The sequence below is a fragment of the Mycena indigotica genome, assembly GCF_014461135.1.
Source record: "Mycena indigotica strain 171206Taipei chromosome Unknown Mind.scaff0001, whole genome shotgun sequence".
NCBI classification, from domain to species: domain Eukaryota; kingdom Fungi; phylum Basidiomycota; class Agaricomycetes; order Agaricales; family Mycenaceae; genus Mycena; species Mycena indigotica.
The window spans coordinates 1572618-1593983 of record NW_023503000.1 but is presented as its reverse complement, the minus strand read 5'-3'; the positions used below and the strand labels follow the sequence as shown (position 1 = coordinate 1593983).

The 21366-nt window shown below is 50.6% G+C and overlaps 10 protein-coding genes across 10 annotated transcripts; 5 read left to right on the top strand and 5 right to left on the bottom strand.

Annotated features, from left to right (window-relative positions):
- Positions 1 to 157: 157 nt before the first annotated feature.
- MIND_00037200 (uncharacterized protein) lies at positions 158 to 2446 on the top strand (the record flags this gene model as incomplete). Its single annotated transcript, XM_037357341.1, has 9 exons — positions 158 to 550; positions 605 to 912; positions 958 to 987; positions 1037 to 1112; positions 1164 to 1394; positions 1447 to 1836; positions 1870 to 2072; positions 2125 to 2281; positions 2333 to 2446. 9 exons carry the CDS (start codon positions 158 to 160, stop codon positions 2444 to 2446), a joined length of 1902 nt encoding a protein of 633 aa, XP_037225251.1.
- A 44-nt stretch (positions 2447 to 2490) lies between these two features.
- Positions 2491 to 3474, bottom strand: MIND_00037100 (Ubiquitin-like domain-containing protein; the record flags this gene model as incomplete). Its single annotated transcript, XM_037357340.1, has 4 exons — positions 2491 to 2572; positions 2622 to 2850; positions 2901 to 3045; positions 3097 to 3474. The coding sequence occupies 4 exons, from the start codon at positions 3472 to 3474 to the stop codon at positions 2491 to 2493; spliced, it is 834 nt and encodes a 277-aa protein (XP_037225250.1).
- A 78-nt stretch (positions 3475 to 3552) lies between these two features.
- Positions 3553 to 6142, bottom strand: MIND_00037000 (uncharacterized protein; the record flags this gene model as incomplete). The annotated part of the gene is made up of 2 exons (XM_037357339.1): positions 3553 to 5619; positions 5678 to 6142. The coding sequence occupies 2 exons, from the start codon at positions 6140 to 6142 to the stop codon at positions 3553 to 3555; spliced, it is 2532 nt and encodes an 843-aa protein (XP_037225249.1).
- A 969-nt stretch (positions 6143 to 7111) lies between these two features.
- MIND_00036900 (RNA helicase) lies at positions 7112 to 9071 on the top strand (the record flags this gene model as incomplete). The annotated part of the gene is made up of 9 exons (XM_037357338.1): positions 7112 to 7117; positions 7179 to 7337; positions 7397 to 7529; positions 7580 to 7779; positions 7830 to 7851; positions 7901 to 7996; positions 8044 to 8345; positions 8400 to 8720; positions 8769 to 9071. 9 exons carry the CDS (start codon positions 7112 to 7114, stop codon positions 9069 to 9071), a joined length of 1542 nt encoding a protein of 513 aa, XP_037225248.1.
- Positions 9072 to 9300: 229 nt separating this feature from the next.
- Positions 9301 to 10367, top strand: MIND_00036800 (uncharacterized protein; the record flags this gene model as incomplete). The annotated part of the gene is made up of 3 exons (XM_037357337.1): positions 9301 to 9532; positions 9582 to 9687; positions 9740 to 10367. 3 exons carry the CDS (start codon positions 9301 to 9303, stop codon positions 10365 to 10367), a joined length of 966 nt encoding a protein of 321 aa, XP_037225247.1.
- A 64-nt stretch (positions 10368 to 10431) lies between these two features.
- MIND_00036700 (Triacylglycerol lipase) lies at positions 10432 to 12161 on the bottom strand (the record flags this gene model as incomplete). Its single annotated transcript, XM_037357336.1, has 8 exons — positions 10432 to 11020; positions 11070 to 11152; positions 11201 to 11351; positions 11402 to 11496; positions 11542 to 11667; positions 11719 to 11786; positions 11832 to 12029; positions 12077 to 12161. The coding sequence occupies 8 exons, from the start codon at positions 12159 to 12161 to the stop codon at positions 10432 to 10434; spliced, it is 1395 nt and encodes a 464-aa protein (XP_037225246.1).
- A 1903-nt stretch (positions 12162 to 14064) lies between these two features.
- MIND_00036600 (Glucosamine-6-phosphate isomerase) lies at positions 14065 to 15476 on the top strand (the record flags this gene model as incomplete). Its single annotated transcript, XM_037357335.1, has 12 exons — positions 14065 to 14068; positions 14116 to 14296; positions 14348 to 14422; positions 14472 to 14500; positions 14545 to 14577; positions 14624 to 14742; positions 14798 to 14804; positions 14850 to 15050; positions 15098 to 15117; positions 15165 to 15231; positions 15286 to 15369; positions 15421 to 15476. The coding sequence occupies 12 exons, from the start codon at positions 14065 to 14067 to the stop codon at positions 15474 to 15476; spliced, it is 876 nt and encodes a 291-aa protein (XP_037225245.1).
- A 124-nt stretch (positions 15477 to 15600) lies between these two features.
- MIND_00036500 (Glycoside hydrolase family 15 protein) lies at positions 15601 to 18053 on the bottom strand (the record flags this gene model as incomplete). Its single annotated transcript, XM_037357334.1, has 9 exons — positions 15601 to 15743; positions 15792 to 16157; positions 16201 to 16296; positions 16341 to 16830; positions 16876 to 17311; positions 17361 to 17484; positions 17533 to 17546; positions 17596 to 17760; positions 17812 to 18053. The coding sequence occupies 9 exons, from the start codon at positions 18051 to 18053 to the stop codon at positions 15601 to 15603; spliced, it is 2076 nt and encodes a 691-aa protein (XP_037225244.1).
- A 171-nt stretch (positions 18054 to 18224) lies between these two features.
- MIND_00036400 (Transcriptional factor IIIa) lies at positions 18225 to 19762 on the bottom strand (the record flags this gene model as incomplete). Its single annotated transcript, XM_037357333.1, has 2 exons — positions 18724 to 19762; positions 18225 to 18674 (listed from the first exon to the last, which is right to left on the bottom strand). Exons 1-2 carry the CDS (start codon positions 18874 to 18876, stop codon positions 18225 to 18227), a joined length of 603 nt encoding a protein of 200 aa, XP_037225243.1. The 5' UTR covers positions 18877 to 19762.
- Positions 19763 to 19953: 191 nt separating this feature from the next.
- Positions 19954 to 21365, top strand: MIND_00036300 (uncharacterized protein; the record flags this gene model as incomplete). Its single annotated transcript, XM_037357332.1, has 11 exons — positions 19954 to 20014; positions 20061 to 20113; positions 20160 to 20176; positions 20220 to 20285; positions 20334 to 20473; positions 20522 to 20687; positions 20738 to 20880; positions 20927 to 20993; positions 21046 to 21073; positions 21122 to 21310; positions 21360 to 21365. The coding sequence occupies 11 exons, from the start codon at positions 19954 to 19956 to the stop codon at positions 21363 to 21365; spliced, it is 936 nt and encodes a 311-aa protein (XP_037225242.1).
- Between the last annotated feature and the right edge of the window lies 1 nt (position 21366).

The following is a 21366-nucleotide window of genomic DNA, read 5'->3' as shown; positions in this document are numbered from 1 at the left end:
GCCATACACCGAGGTTGGGGGAACACCCCGATTTCTGAACTTATCGGACGGGTCTCAGACACGTTGAGATGTCTCATGATCCTGTCGTCAACTTTTGACGTGGAGCGAATATAAAAGGCGTGTCCAGAGCTTCCCCCCCTTCCTTCACTTGACAACCATGGTCTTTCCATCCATTGCTCTGCCATCCTTCACGGACCTCCACCCTTCCCTCGCCTCCCCACCCTCGTCAGACTCTGACAACGACTCAGTGGACACCCAAACCAGCGGGTCTTCTGCCTCGTCTGCCAAGCTTGTCGACGCGATCACAAGCCATGTGCTCCTAGCCTCCAAAGACTTGAGGCCAGAGGTTCTTATGCCTCTCTTCGACAAGCATTCTGAAAACGGCTTATTGTCCGTTGTCGTTGCCACGCCAGGGCCGCTCGACGCCGCTTTTGGTTTCGCACAGGCCAGTATGGGGGTCACTCCCACAGCCTGGTGCGCCGATAATATGTCAGTGACGCATTATTATTCTGCGTCAAGTGAAAGTAATGCTACTTTATCCGCTTTGAAGGTATGGGCAAGAAAGCTCGTCTTATTGTGAATGCTGATCATGATGTCGCCACAGCCATTTATCACAACTAGTCCTGCACATGCGACCCATTTGCTCGCCTTCACCATGGCCAACCTACGCTCCGTCCTTTCCATGACCTCGACCTGCGGCGATTATAATATTTACGTGCTTGAGCGACCCACTGTCGTCTTCCCTCCGGCGTCACGCACCCCATCGTTTAGTCCCTCGTTCAGATTTGCTACAACCGGCAATATTCCGACAGTCGAGGAGTGGAAAACATTATGGCGCGCGTGGGATCTTGTTACCTTGCAGATGATTCCGCCAGAGATGCTCCTCCAAAAACCTATCGATCTGCGTCACAAGTGAGTCGCGACCACAGTGAATGGGCTAATGCTGAGTCCATATAGATGTCTTTTTTACATCGGCCACATTCCTACGTGAGTCACAAGAAATCAGACGAGTTTCACGTTCAATGTTGGTTCACAGTTTCCTTGACATGCTCCTTTCGAAAGCCATCGGCGGTTCGCCTACAGAACCTGGGTATTTCTGGAATATCTTTGAGGTAAGGGCAGATAATGCTCCTTCTATCAGATTTTGATTTTCTTGCTTCCAGCGGGGTATAGACCCCCATGTCGATGACCCCGACCATTGCCATAACCATTCAGAAGTCCCTGAATGCGATGAAGACTGGCCTACTATCGAAACCATCATGTGCTTCAGAGATGGCGTTCGGAAGCGTCTCTTGCGACTCTATGAAGACATGAGCACTGGCAAAGTTGCCCTGACGCGTAACATTGCGCGGACACTCGTCATGACCTTGGAGCACGAGGGTTGGCATGTGGAGGTAAACCACATCATCCGCAATGAAGAGTTTTGTTAGCTAATCGCGGACACAGACTTTACTATATATGCTGATCCAGAGGGCCGGCACGGGTACCCTTCCTCCTACAGGATTTGCGACTCCACCCTGGCAACTGTTAAAACAGCAATGGGATGCAACACCGAAGCCTACCAGCGAATCGGTCACACTGGGCCCTTGCACGATAACACTCGGCCATCACGATTCTGAGGGAGAAGACTTCCTCCCAGAGCTTGAAGCAGAAGGTCACGAGTATGGCTGGGACAACGAGAGTCCTGCTCGTCAAGTCCATGTCGGCCAGTTCAGGGCGTCATGGCGTCCAGTGACAAATCGCGAATTCTTCACTTTTTGGATGAAGGGCAAGGCAGATCTTCCAAAGAGTTGGGTGGAGGATCAGGGAGAAGTCCAGGCAAGTCGTTCAATTGGAGTATTTGATCCAACGATTGATTTTTTCCCCTAGGTTCGTACCGTATATGGACTGGTACCACTGGATGTGGCTGCAGAGTGGCCCGTCCTTACGACATATGAAGACCTCGAGGCTTATGCCAAATCGAAGGGTGGTAGATTGCCAACCGAGTCTGAGCTCCAACTCTTCTTAGACAAATTCGACGTGGGTTTTGAAGGAGGCGCTAATACTGGTTTCCGCAACTGGCATCCTGTACCGTGAGTCGCAGGGTTTCCCATTCAAAGGCAACCGATAACAAACACAAAACAGTGCAACAACCGGACTGGAGAGTTCACAAGGGCGGGGAACAAATGGCGGTGTTTGGGAGTGGACATCCACAGTATTCGACACGCACGACGGGCTGATACCAACACAATTATTCACGGGTTATTCCCAGGACTTCTTCGACACCAAGCACCAGACGGTGGTACGTCAAGCAAGTCAATATAATCCTGACTGTTGTTCACCCATTTCGCAGCTCGGTGCATCCTATGCCACAATTCCACGTCTTGGTCGACGAACGGTGCGAAATTTCTGGCAGCGGGGGTATGGCTATGCGTGGGTCGGTGCACGGATCGTTTGGGACATTTGATACCACTGTTCTTGGGAGAATCGTATAATTATTTTGCCCAAGCTTTAAGAAGCGAGTAAAAACCGCCATGCACCAAAAAACAGGTTGATAACAAAGCCAACGACGAGCCCCATCTGCATGAACTTGCTGTGGACAAGGTAATGCTAAATTTTAAGCGAATGAGATGGAAACTCACGAAAAGACGACCGTCCCTTGAGGTTCTTGCTGCGATCCATCTTCCCAGAATGCAGGTGGATGGGAATTTCGAAAGAAGAAAAGAGGCAGAATGGGGAAGAAGAACCCAATAAGGATGCCTTGCAGAAACGAAGGGTTGCTGGCTGACGAGTTTTGGGAGAGGGTGGCAGTCCCAGCACTGTCCAACGAGTCAATCCATTCTTCCTCCAGTGCACGGGCATGTTCGTCGTCTGTTTTTATATTCAAGTCATAAGACATCATGGCAGGGGGACTGCCTTACATTCCTCCTCGGTTTCGAAATCGGTGTCGAGGTAGTTGGCAGCGGACTGGCTGTGGAATTGGAGTCGGAAGTTGGCGATGTCGGACTCGGAGAAGCCAACGGATGCGAGACGGTCAAACCCACGGGCGGGACGTAGCTGTGCTTTCTGTCGCGCCAGTTAATTATTATACTGGAAAATGTTAGAAAAGGGACGCACTTGCTCTGCCCCGTCCTCCTCCTCCCCGGGTTCTATTTCGCGTCCAACCGAGCAATGAATCCACGTCTTAGGCAAAGACGACGAAGTATCCTCCTCCGCATGTTTGCTCTTGCCGTCGAGCGCAGCAAGCCAGGAGAACACAACGGTAGTGTCAGCCAACAGGCCTCCAGAGTGAATAAATCTCAGTCGTTTGTTCTGTAGGTGCGGTCGCTCCCTGCGGACTTGTTCTTTGACTGTTTTGAGGGTGTCTTGCTCATTGACGGTGACATGCAAGTCTGAAGTACCCTCGGTGAATCGCACGACGAACTCGCGAGTGGGGCCGGTGGCTGGTTCTGGGTCTATAGCGCGTTGTTTGCCTTTAGCTTTCTCACTCAGCATGTTGGAGGAAAGCGTTCTCGACTTACGTAACAGTTACTTATCATCTTCCAGTCTTGCCATGTCCACACAAAATTAGAGCTACACAACACAACCATTCAGGAGCGACTGAATATCCTGAGCAACTTTGGCAGCGTCAAAAAATGTCCCTTCTCCTGCTTCACTCTGTCCTTCCTCTAATAGTGGGCGACAAGCGTTCACAAACTCGTTCAAGTCAAAGTCCGGTGTCTCAAGCTCTCCCAATCCCCAATTCTCTATCGTCTGGCTGTCATCAGAATCCATCTGCGTCATGAATTGCTCGAAAATAGCCGCATCGTCGCTTGGAGCGGCAGCGGTGGAATACACATCCATGCTCAACAACTGGTGGATTTCGCAAGTGGGAAGTTCGCTTGTTGCAGCTGGCGAAGCCGAATTCTCCGGCTCAGACCCACCGTCAAGATCGTCCTCCATCATTCTTGTGGGCAAAAGGTAAGGGCTCGATGGTGGGGGTGGCGACGATGGCGGTAAGCCTTCCCAGTGCTGTTTTGGTGGTGGCGGTGGGGCAACATCTCCATCACTTTCTTCTGTATCGTAGTCCTCTCCATTCTGGTGATCACCAGATGTGGCAGGGCAAGAACTTAACTCGTCGAATGCGTTGTCCAGTTCTTGGTCAAGAAGAACATCAGCGGTACTGTCGCCCTGGTCATGAGCTTTGTTCTTGGTTCGATTTGACGGCGACATTGGTGTCTTTTGCAGTGCGAGGGCGTTAACTGTGTCCCATGAAGTTGATGCTGGGGTAAACAAAGAACTGGGACCAGCAGACGACGTAATGGTGTTGGCACGTTTTCGAGGAGGGGTACACGGAGCATTCTTGGGCGTTAGTTCGGGTGAACGATTGTTTCGAGGGGTTTGTGGGCCCAAAGAAAAACCACCAACTGCTGTTATGGGCCCTGGAAGGGACGCAGTGTTCGTTGATGAGCGTAAAGGCGTTGTTGGCGCTGTTGGAGGACCAGACACGGCTCTTGGTTGCATCGAAGGGGGGTCAGATGACTGTGTTGTTTTGCTTTCTCTCTGTCTTCGTCGGAACTCTCGTGCTTTCTGGCGCCTCCCATCCTTCGCCTCCTCTTCCTTCCGTTCTTGCTGTAGCCGCACTCTCTCTAAAACATCATTAGAAAACCGCGGCTTCGTTGCCGTGCTCGTTATTGCCCAAGCTGGTGTTGGTCTTCTTCGTAAACCGCGAACTGGGGAAGACGCGGAAATTATGGGCCTGGATGGGGCGACCATTGGCATTGCTTCGAGACGACGAGGGACAGACGGGCCAGGTGACGAGGCTGCAACAACCTGCAAAGCTTCTTCAGGCTGTCGATAGTATTGCCCTCGCTGCCTTTGGGTGTCCGCTGGTTCCGAACCGTCTAGAAAGTCATTCCAACTGCGCTTGCGGGATGGCGTTTGATTGGAGGCAGCTAGTGGTGCTGGCTGGGTGGCCAGAGAAGGCTCTGACCAAGCTGATCCAAGAGGAGCTGTATTTCCTTTAGCTTGCGGCCTTTGGTGAGGGTTGACATTCTCTTTATTCAACGGAACAGGCTCCTCTGCCGAAGAGCTTTTGCGACGCGCGTGGTGGGCAAAAAGAGCGACACCCTCCGGTTGCGATTGGCTCCGCGATAATGTCGGTCCAGGTTGGGAATTCGGCGTTGACTGAGATATCGTGGCAAGCATGGCAATAGCATTGATCCACTCAGTACTTGATGACCCATTTTTATCTTGAACGAGCTGTATGATGCCATTCAACGCCCTGTTCCTCTCCTCGTCAGAAGGAAATGAAGCTAAAAAATCGACAATCTTCTCATTGTCCGCTTTCGAAGGTGGGGGTAATGGTTCTACCGCTTCCTCCTGGCCTTTCGCAGCGGGCTTGCGATTCTCTGTTGACGTGTTTGACCTTGGCCGCCGCCCTACAGGTTGCCGCGCTGGGCCAATGTAGATGTCCCCCTTGAGGAATGCATCCGACTTGGTTGTAGGAGCGGCACGGGCTTTCGATGTCCCTCGACTAGGTGGGTATTTCGTAGGCTTTCGACTTTCTTGGGATGCAGTGGTTGGCTGGGAAGATGGGAGTGATGGAAGGCTCCATGAACGCAGAGTATCCGACAATGATGCCTTTTCCATCGGTGCAGTCTGCGTATCATGTGAGTTTGTTTGTTCGTATGCCAGCACGACAAAAAGGGAGTCGTACCGAACGTAATGAGAATATCAGCTCCAGCATTTCTCTCCCTCCTGCGTTGGCTTTGAGAGTACCAGTTACTGGGACGGAATCGTGTTCGTCGGCCGCCAATGCCCACGACATCAAGCCGAGTCCTACAGCGACGGTAGGGTCTGCAGGGGGGTTTGTATTTGACTGAAATGAGCTTGGTTGTGTGGGAACACAGTCAGCCTCGAGCGGGTCAAGAAGATAGACCGAAAAGTCGCGCGTGCGGTCTTGGATGAGCTCTGGGCTCGAATGGCACATAGTGTCGAGACAGGTCTTGAGGGAAGTCGTCGCATATCGTGCTGGTGGAGGAGTATGTGATGAGCTGGCGGTGGCATTGGTTGAAAGAGGAATGAGTTCAATGGGTACGACCCCGGCAGAACGGGCCAGAATATACTGGGGGTTGCCGTTTAGGGTATAGAGAATGCGAAGGGGAAGTTTGCGACAGTCCATGGCTGGCTAGAAACGCGACAAAGACGCGCTTCCAAGGCCCAGCTAGTAGAGACTCAACGGACAACAAACGCGTTTTGTCACATCATCACAACAAATTCTGATGCACGAGACTACACTAGGATTACACTTCAAATGCCACTACTATTGATGTTCTACGCTCTACATCGTTTGGAATCCGGACAAGAGATGAACTTGACGGGGGTAATCGCATTTCCGTAGTTGGCTCTGGTTCAGTGGTCAATGGCGAGGATTTAGTCCGTGTCGATGAACAGTTGCAGCCTGGGAGACAAATTTGATGATCTACAGGTAGTTTTTGCTCGATATCGACATTGTTTGGAGTCAGGCAGGGAAAGACGAATCGCAAAAGCACAGTCATCGGGAAGGGTGACGGAGTTTGGTCGATGTCTCTGATCCAGACGTCTGCGTCGAATGCACACACGGTGATTGCTGCTGTAGCCGCTAAGCCAAAGGTGTAGCAGGTATCTACATGACCCCAGTCAATGTTTCAGGGAGAAATATCAACAAAAAAAAACTCATACGCAGAACAGTGGTTGTCACAATGAATATTTGCAAGGCGAGGAAGATTTGCGAATGGTTGGACTCCTTGCTGACAGAGATGCCCATCAAGTAAAGCGCAAGTACTTGAGCCGTTTAGACACAAGAGTGAACCAAGCGAGACGCAACCTACTCAACGCGAAGGGGAATGTGACACATAGGCCCAGTGTTTCCATCGCCACGCTTTGCGGACTATCCCAGAGAGACTTGCGACCCATCGAGAGTGTGCAGGCGATGATGAGGCCATCGACTATGCCCATAATGACGTAGACAGATTGCTGGTTATTGAAGGAGGACCGAAGATAGAGTGCCAATGCCAAAGAGGTCACTAGGAAGATGAGGATTGCGCCGAGCAGTAGATGACGGAAGACACGGAAAGAGATAGACATAGTCGTTGTTCTGGGTGCAGCGAGAATGACTGTGGGTTGAGTACTGGTTGTTGTGTTCAAGGGAGTTGACAGACGCTTACGTGAGCCATCAGATCTGTATCAGGCCGTCACAAATTTTCTTTTCACGACCAACTATGGCGGAAGCTTCGTCTTCAACCTCGGAGCGGGTGCCATTCTCGACATTAGAGCTCTCCGATGAAACGAGCAGGGCAATTGAGGCCATGGGTCTCAAAACCATGACTCCGATCCAGGTGGGTCACTTTGCACACGAGTTTCCCGACGACATTGTTCATTTATTGGCACATCCAAGGCGCAATCAATACCGATATTGCTCACCGGAAAAGATGTACTTGGAGCAGCCCGAACGGGTTCCGGAAAAACTCTTGCTTTTGTCATCCCTGCGGTCGAATTGTTGCATCGACTAAAGTTTAAACCCATGAACGGTCTCTCAACTTTGCATTCGGAAAATTGACTTCACTGAATGTCTCTGCAGGAACTGGGATCATAATCATCTCACCAACAAGAGAGCTAGCGCTGCAAATTTTCGGCGTTGCCAAAGACATCATGCAATTCCATTCCCAAACTTGCGGCATTGTTATGGGTGGCGCCAACATGCGAGCGGAGCAAGACAAGCTCTCCAAGGGAGTCAGTCTTCTTGTTGCAACTCCGGGGAGACTATTGGATCATCTTATGGTGTGTCACAACTCCCATTTCGCAGCCAGTGTGCTAAACTCTCACTGGAGAACACCAAAGGCTTCATTTTCCGTACATTATCTGTCTCATACGAGAAAACTCTCTTACCTCAGTTCTATAGGGAATTTGCGCGCACTGGTCATCGACGAGGCGGACCGGATATTGGAGATCGGATTCGAGGAGCAGATGAAGAAAATTATCAGCATTCTACCTTCTGGTGCGCAGCTGGTTATTTTCTCTTTCTGTGATCCTTATTCGGTCCAGAGGAGCGACAATCGATGCTATTTTCGGCCACTCAGACCACCAAAGTCGCCGACTTGGCTCGAATTTCATTGCGACCGGGCTCAGTCAGCGTTGATATCGACGGCAAGGAGCAAAACAGTACGGTCGATACCCTAGCTCAAGGCTATGTCGTCTGCGATTCCGACCAGCGATTTCTCCTCCTCTACACCTTCCTCTCAAAAAACCGCAAAAAGAAAGTTATCGTCTTCTTCTCGAGCTGTAACTCAGTCAAGTACCATGCGGAACTACTCAACTACATCGACATACCCGTATTGGAACTGCATGTCAGTGTTTTTTCATCTCATTTGTGCAACTGTGCAACTCACTCTCTTCATTAGGGCAAGCAAAAGCAACTAAAACGCACCAATACATTCTTCGAGTTCAAAAACTCTTCGTCTGGCATCCTCATCTGCACTGATGTCGCAGCACGTGGGCTTGACATACCAGAAGTGGACTGGATTGTTCAGTTTGATCCTCCGGACGACCCCCGCGATTATATTCATCGTGCTGGAAGAACTGCACGCGCAGGAAAGAGTGGGAAGAGCTTATTGTTTTTGCTTCGAAGCGAACTGGGCTTTTTGCGCTATCTAAAACAAGCCAAAGTTCCCTTGAACGAGTTCAGTTTCCCTGCAAACCGAATAGCCAACATCCAATCTCAAGTTTGTCCTAACCACTCTGATTGTTCGGTGTCTAACTGTACCTCCTAGTTGGAGAAGCTGTTACAGAAAAATTTCTATCTTCACCAGTCCGCCAAAGACGGATACCGAGCTTATCTGCAATCATACGCGTCGTATTCTCTGAAGGAGGTCTTCAACGTCAATAACCTCGACTTGGCCAAGGTCGGCAAGTCCTTCGGATTTGCTGTGCCTCCCCGCGTCAACCTGAACATGGCTGGGGGAGGTGATGCTAAATCAATAAAGGAAAAGGCGGCGCATAAAAAGCGGAGGCGATATCAACCAGAGGATCTCGACGGGGCAAGGAAGAGGGCCCAAAAGGCAGACGATTCATGATCCATTCCGTAGAGCCATTCGGTGTATTTTTATCCCTTGTACTTGTCGCTTTCTTTGCTGCGCATCAATCACGTGCTGTGCGAACTCGCTCCACTGAACCCCCACGGTCTCACTCGCGTGTGCACCAAGCTGCTCAACGCGTTTCTTTTTTCGTCTTGCGTAGCCGGTCTACCCGTTTTCCTTCATAAAATCACCACGCTCTCGTCGGAAATCGCCACTCGTCTAAACCATGCCCACTCTTCGTGTCCTTGCTGGTCCTTCGCCTCAGCAACTTAGTCCAATCACTGAACTCGTCAACTCCAACATCCCCTTTGCCATTCGGTCGGCCCAGTTTGATGGCAGCGTTGTCGTTTTCATCAAAGGGCTCAACCAGGTCGATCCAACTTCCCAGACTTGCGCAGAGAACGAGTACTTTGGTCGGCAGGAGCGCAGCGGAGTCACCTGGAGCATTCAGGTTCAAGGTCTGCCCCGTTCAATCAACAAGCTGTTTTGGCATAACGTCCTTTGTAGGACGATTTCTGACTCCCCGTTCGAGCAACGACATACTTTTTGGTAATATATTTGAACGACCGCTGAAGTTACCTTGGGGAACCGGCGCAGCGCTCAAGTTCATGAAGTGAGGCCTTGCTTTCTCCCAAGTGTATAATTGGCTTACCATCAGCGCACAGACTCATCGACCCGACACTCTCGCATGACTTGACATGTACTGCGACATCGAAGCCTTGGGCGCTCTCCCCGCTTGTCTCTACCATGCCGTACCTCAAACACACTCGCGTCGATGCCAATAATGCTCCACCGAAATTCCCCTCTCCCGCCAGTATCACGGACGACACTGATTCACTCTATCTTTGTGCTGCCTCCGACTTTCCCACCTCCCGCGCGGGAACTCCATCGTCTATGGGATCGTCAAGCTCACAATCCAGTGGGTCGAGTTCGCGCAGTCAGAAGAGCGTAAAGAAAGCGAAGAGTCGTGATGTTCCCCGAGCAATGTCTTCGCAACAACGCCGCTCCTTCTTTTCCAGCGAAAGTCACAGGCAGGCGGTCGTATTTGGCCCCAACGACGTCATTACGACTGATTTCTGCTATGGATTCCTGGAGTTTGCGCCAGCGCTGCGGCTCAGACTGCCTGGCGGACTGGGTTTTGATCTCGCACGGTATTGGGATGGTCAACCAGTCAGATTTGTTTGCTGTGAGAGAAAGTGTGAAGATGATGGCTCTGACGATCCTTGGGGTCGCCCTTTGTGGTGTGTCTCGATTGAATTGGACTCTGAAGATGGATTAGATTGTACTGCCTAGCTTTTTTGACCCCCTGTAGCTTCTATAGTGTATTGGAATACATGTCATTGGAATACAGCTCTAGCTAGTCCGACATAACTGTCCTTTTCTCGCGCAAAGGTACTCCGTTCACCATCAAGCGTTCTGGGTTCTCGCAGTGCTGCTTGAGGGCATCTAACACTTCGGGTATAACGTCCACATCCACATCTTTTCCCCAAAGAATATCGAGGTGCTCGTAGCCATGCAATCGACGACAGACCGTGTGCCCAGGCAATTGAGACACCATAACATCAATGTCCACCAAACTATCAGAGTCACCATAACACAACACTATAGGTGTGACAATATTCCTCGTTGGGAAACGGGCAGGTCGATAGCTGCTGACTGAAGTATGCATTATCGGCGACTGAACGTCGTCGTCGTACATCTGGAATTGGCCATTTCGCATTATTTGGAACCAGTGAACAACAGACTTGGTTGATGCGAAGGAGTACAAGTGCGCGTACGCCGCGATCTTCTGGTGTGTCGAGATGTTATGACTGTGCCAGTTGAACAGCCAACGAAGGGATGTGTCGATAGTCTTGGCGAAGATGGGTGGGTAGAGGATGGACTGCCACATTGTTGCGGACGAGAGAATAGACTTGCGGCCGAAGAAAAGGAATATCAGGGTAGGACTATTAGTACAAGTGAGCAGCTGATATGTGAGAAAGGAACAGCACGAACGATGCTTTCATCAAGCCATCGACCACAGAGGCAGCGAGGCCTGCGGGGCTCATGGCGGGAGCAAGCGCAATGAAGACATTAACCTGGAGCACATATGAGCATATTGGGTAGTTATTTCAGGTTGGTATCACCTTCTCATTCAATTGGGGGTGAATGCTCAAGGCAGCAAACGCTTGGGCGGTACCTTGGCTGAAGCCAACGTAGCTCAGCGTCTTTGCCTTGGTACAATCCAGAATGTAATTGATGGAGTCAGGAATATCGTGCCAAGCGAAGTCGTCGATGCTATGGACTTGGTCAAACATCAGCTGGAAGTAACCCCAAAGCGGACACACCTGTAATCCCAGAACTTGGACGAATTTGGTCCATGATGTATCGACTTCTTGGAATATTTGTTGCCGCGGTTGTTTCCTAGCCACACGTCGAAGCCCTCAGACGAGATGAGCTTTGGAAGGACCCCAACTTATAGACGCACTTGTTCAACGAGAACGAATGGAAGAGAGCGTTCAGCTGCAGTCAAGCAAACCCAGACTTCGCTGTTCATGAGGAGACCATGATGCAGATATACCACGGGGTTCCCAGTTGCAGTACCCGGACTAGCCTGAAGACGACTGATTTAGATCTCGAAATGCCGGTGGGAGTTGCCGCCGACCTTTTGCTGTCCCTTTTTGGAAGGCAAACGGTGAAGCCCAAGAAGATATCCATCCTTGGTTAAGACCACTGGATGTAGTTAGAGGACTGCCAATCGTATTGCGGTCCACGCACCATGTTCTTCATGAGTGTAACCATAGATAGAGCACAGCTCGCCAAAGTCACGCGCTTTAAGAATGCGGTCGGCCTGGCGCTTCTCCGCAGATTTGACCTTTGGAGGGCCCATTATACGGTGGAACAGAGAGCGGGAGTGCTCGTAGCAGATGTTGATGAACCATTTGGGGAGGAAGAGAATTATGACATGGATAAGACCTAGATTCAGGAATAAGCACGGGCATATAGAGTCAATTGCCACATACCCTCAAAAAGGACGAAGATGAGACCGAAAACGAGGGCAAAGTATTCACGCCCTGAGAGGCGACCTATGAGGGGGATACGGTACATTGTGGAACGAATGAGAATGAGCTCATATAGTAGTAAGCTCCGCTTGCTTGTGATTACGATCGTATTTGATCCGTCACGGTAACGTGCTTCGCTTTGCATGTCCTCAACCACCATGTCCTTCCGCCGTCGACGCGTCTTCAAGCTGGCTATCGCGTCACTAGTCGTGTCTCTCTGTTTTCTAACTATGATCAGCAGCTCAGATACGCAGGAAGCGGTCAATGCTGTCCTTGATGAGCTAGTTCAGCAATATGCAGCCCAAGCACCCAAGCAAACACCATCCACACGCGTTCAAGATATGTTTCCTGATCTCAGAAAATCACCCCGAGACTTCAGAACGAAAGAATACTTTGTTTCCGCTGCGTGCTCTCTTCTAAGCACGAGACGCGTCCTCTTCGTTGGGCCACAAACGACGTATTTCCTCCACTCGCTTTGGCTTGCAGCCCTCAACTCCCATGATGATACGACGCACTTTTGTCCCGGAATCGAATTTTGCAACTTCCATCATATCTGTCTCCCATTTGGCTATGCATCGTCCCGGACGCGTTACAAATACCCTCCTCATGACGAGGAGTTATTTGCAACAGATTCGGCTCTCCTGCGATATGTTCTGTCTACCTCGCTCTCTACCATCAAATCCAAAAACGACTCGAGCTACACAAAAGCCGTTATCGATCCAACGACAGGAGTACGCCTCAAGAACAGTTACTGGCTGCAGTACGCTCAGCAGTCGGACGTGATGATTCTGAATCGTGGGCCTATTCCTGCCCCTGCATGGACCTATGGCGGCGACAGCCCTCAAGGAAACTGGACATTCCTCGAAGAGATCGAGCCCCACCTTCGACCCACACACTCGTCCATCGCAAACGCAGCCTTGCATATCACCAAGACGAACTTTCTCCCTGATGTCCTCCACTCCCTCGCCCGCATTCCCCGCAACTCGGAAAATAGAACACAAACCCTCATATGGCATGCAAGTTGGTACCACGGCTTCGTATCTGAGCCCTTTGCTGGCGTTGCAAAAGACCCTTGGGCAGCATATTATAACCTCCAAGGTGCGTTCACAATGTTGTAAATGAAGATGCCTAAAGTACTTCAGTTTATATGCAAAACTACTTGCTTGCGCGACTCCTTCCTCTCCACGGAATCTATTTTCTGCAGCTTCAATCCAGCTATCAACCAGATAATCGGGCTGTTGCGGGCCCAAAGGATGGTTTGCGGTACCCAGCGGAGTCTTCTGGTGCCGAAGAAATTACCGTGTCATTTCTCCGGAGTATGGTAGCGTTGCTGGACGAAGTCTAGCCCTTCTTCCTTTTGGTGGTGTTTTGCTTTTCTGGTGGTTTGCGAAACGCCCCCAGTTCGAGCGCCTCTTTCGCGACTTGGGAAATGCAAGACCAGCGAGACGCTCCAAGCATAACGCCACCATACCAACGCCAAACGACGACCACAACATTATCATCACAGCTCAACTTTAGAAGACGCGCCAGCCGCTCACCACTCCCACTCTCCCCACCGTCCATCTGTCCTTCAACTCCGTTTGCGCGAAAAGCGACCATGCAATGAGTTGCTCGTTTGGTAGATTTGCGTAGGTGGTCGAGCAGTCGGGGAAGAGAATCGGGCTCGGAGAGTGTAGTCGCATGTGCGAGAAAGACAGATTTTCGATGAGTCAGCCGAGAGGAAGCGTGAATTGCGTGTGGCCAGTCATTATTAGACGCTGTGCTGGCGGCTCGGGTGGCCGGGTGGAAGAGAAGAGCTGGACGTACGAGATAGTTCATGTGGTTGATGAGAAACGTTGGTCCTGAGATTTTCTATCGATGACCAGCGCCGTCCTAATCCAGCGACCATATGGCTCACTCTTTGACCTATTCTAGATGGCCACCCTTGTCTTTCTCCACCACCACCACCCATGCGTAATGCCCCTACGCTGACCAGAACATCGCTCACAGTCAAACCCCAGGTCTCATCATTCGTGACGATCCCCGTGCCGTCGGCGACTACATTGCCAACTATATTTGCAAGCGTATCAACGACTACAAGCCTACTCAAGAGCGTCCATTCGTGCTGGGCTTGCCAACTGGCTCTTCGCCCATCCCAACCTACAAGGCACTCATAAAACTAGTCAAGGATGGCAAAATCACGTCTGCCCCCCCTCCTCTCGCCACACACAACTGTTATCTGACACGGCCTAGCTTCAAAAATGTTATCACTTTCAACATGGACGAATATGTTGGCCTGCCTAAAGACCATTCGGAGTCTTACCACACGTACGACTTTCCATCTTTTCCCTGGGGCAAGACTGAGAGCAACGGCTAGGTTCATGTTTCGCGAATTCTTCTCGCACAGTACGCTGTTTCACTATTTTTCCTCACTCGCTTATGCCGTGCAGTCGACATCCCACCTTCCCAGGTCAATATCCTCAGTCAGTGCTTTGTTATCTGTCGTTAATTAAGCTCACCACTTCTCAGACGGAAACGCTGAAGACCTGATTGGCGAATGCAACGCATACGAGGCCAAAATCAAGGCCGTTGGAGGAATCGAGCTTTTCCTCGGCGGGATTGGGTCTGACGGCCACATCGCATTCAATGTCGGTCGCTGCCCCCGTCACTCTCTCTTCTTTCGCGCTGATCACTGTGAAATAGGAACCAGGTGCATCCTTTCTTCCATTCCGAACGTTGTTGTGAACCCAATCAGGGTCTTCTTTGGCTTCACGCACTCGTATCAAAACGCTTGCATACGACACCATCCTCGCCAACGCCCGTTTCTTCGACAATGACATCAGCCAGGTCCCGCGGATGGCCCTCACTGTAGGTGTTGCAACTGTGCTCGACAGTCGGGAGGTCGTGGTCGTTGTCACCGGACAAAACAAGGCCCTTGCGCTAAGCAAGGCTATTGGTGCGTCTTTTTCTCCCAACTTGCGATGAAGAAGCTCATCAATTCAGAGGAGGGCGTTAACCATCTTGTTGGTTATTTCTGATCCAACAACCGACGTCCTAATTTTTCCTCCAGTGGACCCTTTCAGCACTGCAGCTCCACCCTTGGGCGCTCATCGTCGTCGATGAAGACGCGACAGCCGGTCAGCACCCACATGGTGACTATCGCGCGAAGCTGATGGATTTTCCTCTGGCAGAGTTGCATGTCAAGACCGTCAAATACTTCCGCTCGATCGAAATGGTCCAGGAGGAAGTTGAACGCACGCAGGCCGAGCTCAAAGGTCCGCGCATTCCAAACTAAGTTCCTTGCTTGCCTTGACGTCTAAAATTAGCTCGTGGCGTGCTGGAAGCTGGCGCAGCGGAGCAACAAGTCGGCAGCATGGAGTGAACAACTCCGCGTGAACGCTTTGTCGCGTGAGCTCATGCTATAGAAGCAGATTCGGTAAACAAATCAGAAAGATGTACTCATTATTTCGAAGACTCGGAAGAGGGTAGAGAGTAGAAGTCCCCCCCTATCTCCATGTATCGTTCTCCGTCATAGGGCTATTTCCTGTAGATATTTGTCTGTTGGGGTCCGACTCCCAGACGACGTGTGTCGATTTGCGAATGTATTTGTACTGAATGTTCTTTGTGTTGGCGGGAAGCTCGATTGTGACTGGTGGAGTGATTAGATCCGTGATTAGATCAGTTGCACTCTACTCACCGCTCCAGACATCATTAGAAACAGAAAGGGCGACCGCGTCGTTCGTGTTCCAGTTCTTGAGCTGAGAAATCGAGCCAACAATATAGACTTGTTCTGGCAAGACATATTCATGGTGAAATTCCTCGAGGAAACGGCTCGGCTTACCCCCTGCATTTACAGAGACCATTTCGTGAAAAGTAACGTTGATTGCTGCCCCGTTCGATCCACCTCCACCCCCGCCAGAGCTCCACACATCGTGCAGCGTAGTTCCGTTTCCAGAATTGAAGACTCGATTTGGGCCGTTCTCCCACTGGACCGTGGAGTCACCATTCGCTTTTTGCAGATACTTGTATTCTCCACTGGTGTTTGCAGGAAAGGCGATAGTTACTACGCATAATTAGTATAGGTCACATGACGGACAAATACGCACCTGATTCTGCTGTTGAATTGATTGGGCTAAGTGGGATGGCATTATTCGTGTCCCAGCGCATGAGCTCGGCCGGCGAACCGACAACATAAACAGTATCTGGAGTAGCTCGTTAAATATCATCAGGTACGACTTAAACTTACCTCCTTGAGAGGCCTCGACGTTCAGGTCAAAAACGACATTAACGGTCGGTCCACTGCCTCCACCCCCACCCCCACCGGTGGAAGAGCATCCGCGTGGCAATGTTAGTCCGTCTCCACCCCACTTTGAGCTGGCCGAAAGTTGTCCATTTTTGGCGTTCAAGGCCGTCAGCGCTGCGGCATAACTCCAAGTCAAGCTTGAAGCACTGACAGGACTTCCATTTGAGCGACTATATTGTTCAGAGAGCCCTCCATTTCCAGGTGTGTACTTGTCGTTGACCGCCATAAAGCCGTCTGCATACGAAGTCACTGCTTGTGTGAGGGTCGCGAAGACGGTGGAGTCGGTTGTGTATGTCCCAACAGCGACATCAGGCGCGAACTGACGGAAGAATGCGAGGGAGATGGAGGTGACTGTGAGTGAGCCCTGCGCCTTCCACACGCCAAGAGCGCGATAGAGTTGCTCGGCGACAGCGAAGGTCGTCAAGTACCACGGCTAAGAGAGAGTTTTAGACGGATATATAAGGCCGCTTAAGCTCACATTCCCGCCCATGTACCCGTCTTCGGGGTATCTTCCCGTAGCCACTGCTGCATTGGGGGCATTTCCGGTGTTGATCGGGTAGATGTTGCGGAAAGCGTCTGCGTAAACCTTCAAATTAGCAAGGGACTTGTCGGAACAGGGCTGGAAGGTGAGAGGGTCGCAGCCAGCAGCCGCATCAAATGTGTGGATGCTGGCCAACACTGTGTTAGCATCTTTGCCGCTGCGGCCGCCCCCCTTGTTGGCCATGATGTACCCAGAGTTGCTCCAATAACTCTGCATGAGGCAAAGAATGCTGTCGGCAGCGGTGATGTAAGCAGCGGCGACGGAAGTGAGCCCAAGGGATTTTGCGAATCCTGCGCCTTGTCGGAGAGCGCGATGCTGAACAGCAGAGGTGAAAAAACTCCCAGACGAGTTGACCTCCTCCCATAAATCAAAACTATAGCCACAAAAAATCATTTCTGATAGTCAGAAGCAGCGAAACCTACGTCGATAGATTCCAGTCCGCCATCACGTAGTCCAGGTCAGCTTTCACCATCGGCCAAAATGAGGCGTTTGTGGTATGAATGCTAGCGTAAGTCATGACAGCGATGGCCCTAAGAGCAGGTCCGTCTAGATGTTGTAAACAGAGATATGGTTTCTATCGGAGAAAAAAATAACCTCTCTGAGGCCGACTTGAGCTTGTTTAACGAACGAGACTTTTTCAGAGAAGAATCCGCTCACCCCCAAGCACCCGTAAATGCGGTCAGATCGACATTGAATTTAGGCTCGCCGAGGCCTCCAGAGGATATGGTGCCAGAAGGATTCGAAACACTCTGCAGTTTTTCTTCAACCTGGATGAATTGTTCGATGAGAGTTTGCAGTTCAGCTCGGTCGCCAATACTGTAACTATTTTCATTTGAATGGGGTTGCCAGAAAAAGGAGAGAAAGCCACTCAACCGGTCAACCACGGCCTTGAACACGAGGCTCGAGTCCCTCGTCCACGTATAAAAGTAGTCGGGATTATTTTTCGATGGCGAGGCGATGACTATTCCGGCTGGAACACCTGAGGCTTTGGGGCCAATGTTAGCGAGCATAGCGTCAAGATAGGAATCCGCGCTGGCAGTGGCGCGTGCCACAGCAAAGAGTCCGAGCCAGTAGAAAGGAATAAACCGCATGGCTGCCTTGTAGCCTGTGGGCATCGAGATCCCGCCTTTATATTCCCTGGTCTGAAACGCAGACGTATGTACAGCCAAGGAAACGTGCCAATTTTCGTGCTGCTACATAAGCGAATAAGGTCTACTCTCTACCGTTAAGTGTCAGCCAAACGTGGTTATAAACAGCGATCAAGCTTACAAGCTTCCCTTGTCAGGTCAACGAGCGTTCTTGACCCGCTGAACCCATCTCAAGACGACTTCTTTGTCGAGAACCACGTTGTGTGTCGCCTGGAGATGGCGACGCAAATCATATGCGCGACTGAAGACGTACTCGCAGGGGGTTGACGTCGGAATCCCCAAGTCCGGGTCTAATCCATGCAAGTCTGGATGCGGACAACGAAGAGCTGTTGTGGCAGCAAGCTTCTCAAGAGCACCCCGGGTGTAAGTAACACCAGTTATAGCACCAATGTCCAATTGGGGCGGAACGACTGGCTGAATTTCTTCATCCTCGTCTCCGGAACTTGGGGGCTCAGAAGGAGTAGTGTGGCATTTAGCGACATGTCGTTGGAGAAGATGCTTATAACCGAAGGTTTGTTCGCAGGTAGAGCATTGGAAATCCCTACGCCCAAGATGGGTAATATTGAAGTGCGTAGTCAAAGCCTTTTCCTAAGGTGGAGATGAGCGCATGGGACGAGATAGGCGGAATGGTACAGACCGACTTGAATTCCTTGTCGCACCCCTCAACTTGACACTTCCATTCTCGACCAAAGTTGCCTCCACGACGCTTTTTCCAGGGTCGATCGTCATTTTCCGAAAGTGCGGCAGCGTCGAATGCAGCTTCGGCATCTTGTTGCTCGTGAAGCTTCATATGCCCTCGCAGACCCTTCTGAGAAGTGAAGGATCGACCGCTACAGGAGAGGTGATCGCATGTAGGTGGGTGGAATGTGCGATTGTGATGTTGTAGCGCGGTCCAAGTCGGGAAAAAGGTTAGACTCCCTCTGGACAAACAACTTGAATTGGCACAAGTGTAGCGTTTATCTGCAGTCATTATCAGTGCAAGCCTTGAGCAAACGAGCGCGATATATTACCATCATGAACTTTGGAGTGCGTGCGTAGATGCTGACTAGTAGAAAATGACTTATCGCAACCCTCGTGTTCGCATTGGTATGGTTTAGTGCCTGGTGCAGCATGGGCAGTACATCGGTGGGATCTTAGTTGGTGGTTTTTGGCAAATGACTCGCCGCAGTTATCTTCTGGACACTGGAGAAAGGTTAGAATCTGCGGCATATGTGTTGATTTGAACCGCACAGTAAACGGTTTTGCACCATTATGCCAATCAGTATGGACACGAAGATGTTGCGCGGTCCAAAATTTCTTCTCGCAGTTGGGGTGCTCGCAATGAAGAGGTTTTTCCGAGTCTGGGAGATGGCTACGGAAATGGGCGTGGAGATGACTCTCGCGGAGAAAAGACTTGTTGCATTGGTCACAAGTGAAAGGACGCTGACTTCTTTTAGTGTACGCGTATTGCCGCAGGTTGAATACCTTACCTGCCCCGTGTGAGACCTCTCGTGCTCCTCTAGTCGAGATGGTTTGGTATACGATTTCGAGCATCCTTGATGAAGACATTGGTAGCGTTTCTTCGTTTCGGAGGGTACAAGACTGCCATTAACAATGACTGCAATTGATTTTGGAGCGTGGAATGGTTCTGGACTTGAAGATACTCGCAAAACGAGCTGCGACCTCTGGCGTTTACCAAGAACAGTCACCGTCTTCGTCGCACTCATCCAAAAAATGTTTGTGACATCTCAACGATTACGTCAACTCAGGTAAGCGTCTCCTAATATGTCGCTTGATTTGCGCTTGATGTGCGCCTGTCATGCCGGCTCAAATTGCTTGACCAAGGGTTGGTCGCTGGACGCTTACCTGGCTTACCTTCTCCCCCTTCATGCAAGGCCAGGATGTCATTGACAGGATCTATGCAACCCAGGTCAACTACCGCAGCTCTCGTTCGTGACCGTGGCCAAATTAAAGTGTCTGCTCAAGTTCATTCAGTTGCCGCGCTGACCTGGCTTTTGTATGACATTTTCTTGACATTCGAGGACGAGGTGAGACAAAGGACACATTTTTCTTTCACCGTTATAGTTTTTGCAGGTCAAATATGTTTGGCCGTAGGTCCGGCTCATCCCCCAGTTCCCCACTGATGTGCGCTAGGAAACCCTGGTCAATAATAAAGGCCGTGTTCTACTTTATCCGTTATGTACCTCTCTTCGTTCAACTGTGCACACCTCATTCTTTATGATTTCCTATCGTCTAACCAAAATCCAGATCCATCCTCACCATTGGGTCGCCCGAACTGACCCCAGGCTTCCACTTCACTCACCACGCATGCTTCATCTGGCAAGTCTATCAAGTCACTGCGACCATTACAATATTTGTGGCCGTCGACTACGTACTGATTCTCAGAGGTACGCTGGCCCTCTCTGCTGTGTTACAGTCCATCTAAACTCTCCTAGTTTACGCGCTTTACCACAACAATCCTTTGATCCGGAAAATTGTTCTCGTTGCATTTGCGACAGAGGTGGTTTTGATGGTTACTGGGCTGGTTCTGTCCCTCCCGACCATCCAATTCGATGAGCTATGCGTGGTTTCGCATGCATCAACCATTTTATTGCTCTACGTGTGAGTGGAGTCGGAAGATCTGCATCATGTCTCTCTAATCAACAACCCAGTGGTGCTACTTTACTCTTTCAAACATTTCTGTTCAGCTTGACCCTGATCAAATTTGTGCGGGCGATTCGCGATGGATGGGGAGACACTCCACTGGTAGTTCTTGTTATGAGGGATGGCAGCTGGGCTTTCGTACTTTTATTTGGTGCGTGTGCTTCTCTTCTTCGCCGACCGAATACTAAATAAAGCAGCGGTGGTCGTCGGAACTGCGTCCCTGTACGAAGTGAAGAACCATTATTTTGCAGCTGTCCTATTTTGGTGCGAATTTCCACCAGATAATGATGATCCAAGAGTTTGACGTAACCAATAGCTGGCTGCTCTCAGTCTTTTCTTTCTGTGTGCGTTCTACCGTCTGTTATCTTGCAATTGACGAGCTCTGTTCGCAGGGTTATCGTGTATTGCTCAACTTGGACCGGTTGAGTGCTGCCCCTCGCATGCCCACGCGACAAACCACAACAAATCAGGCACCTTTCGAGTTTACGACCCAACTAGTCAGCGAAGACAGTCAACTTTCGCAGTTACACTCGTCCTACTACCCAATTACCTCCGCCAGTTCACGCAGATCAAGCGAACTTGTAGGTTGTCAATTGAACAGTTGAGTGGAGGTGTCTGAATGGAATATAGGCATAAT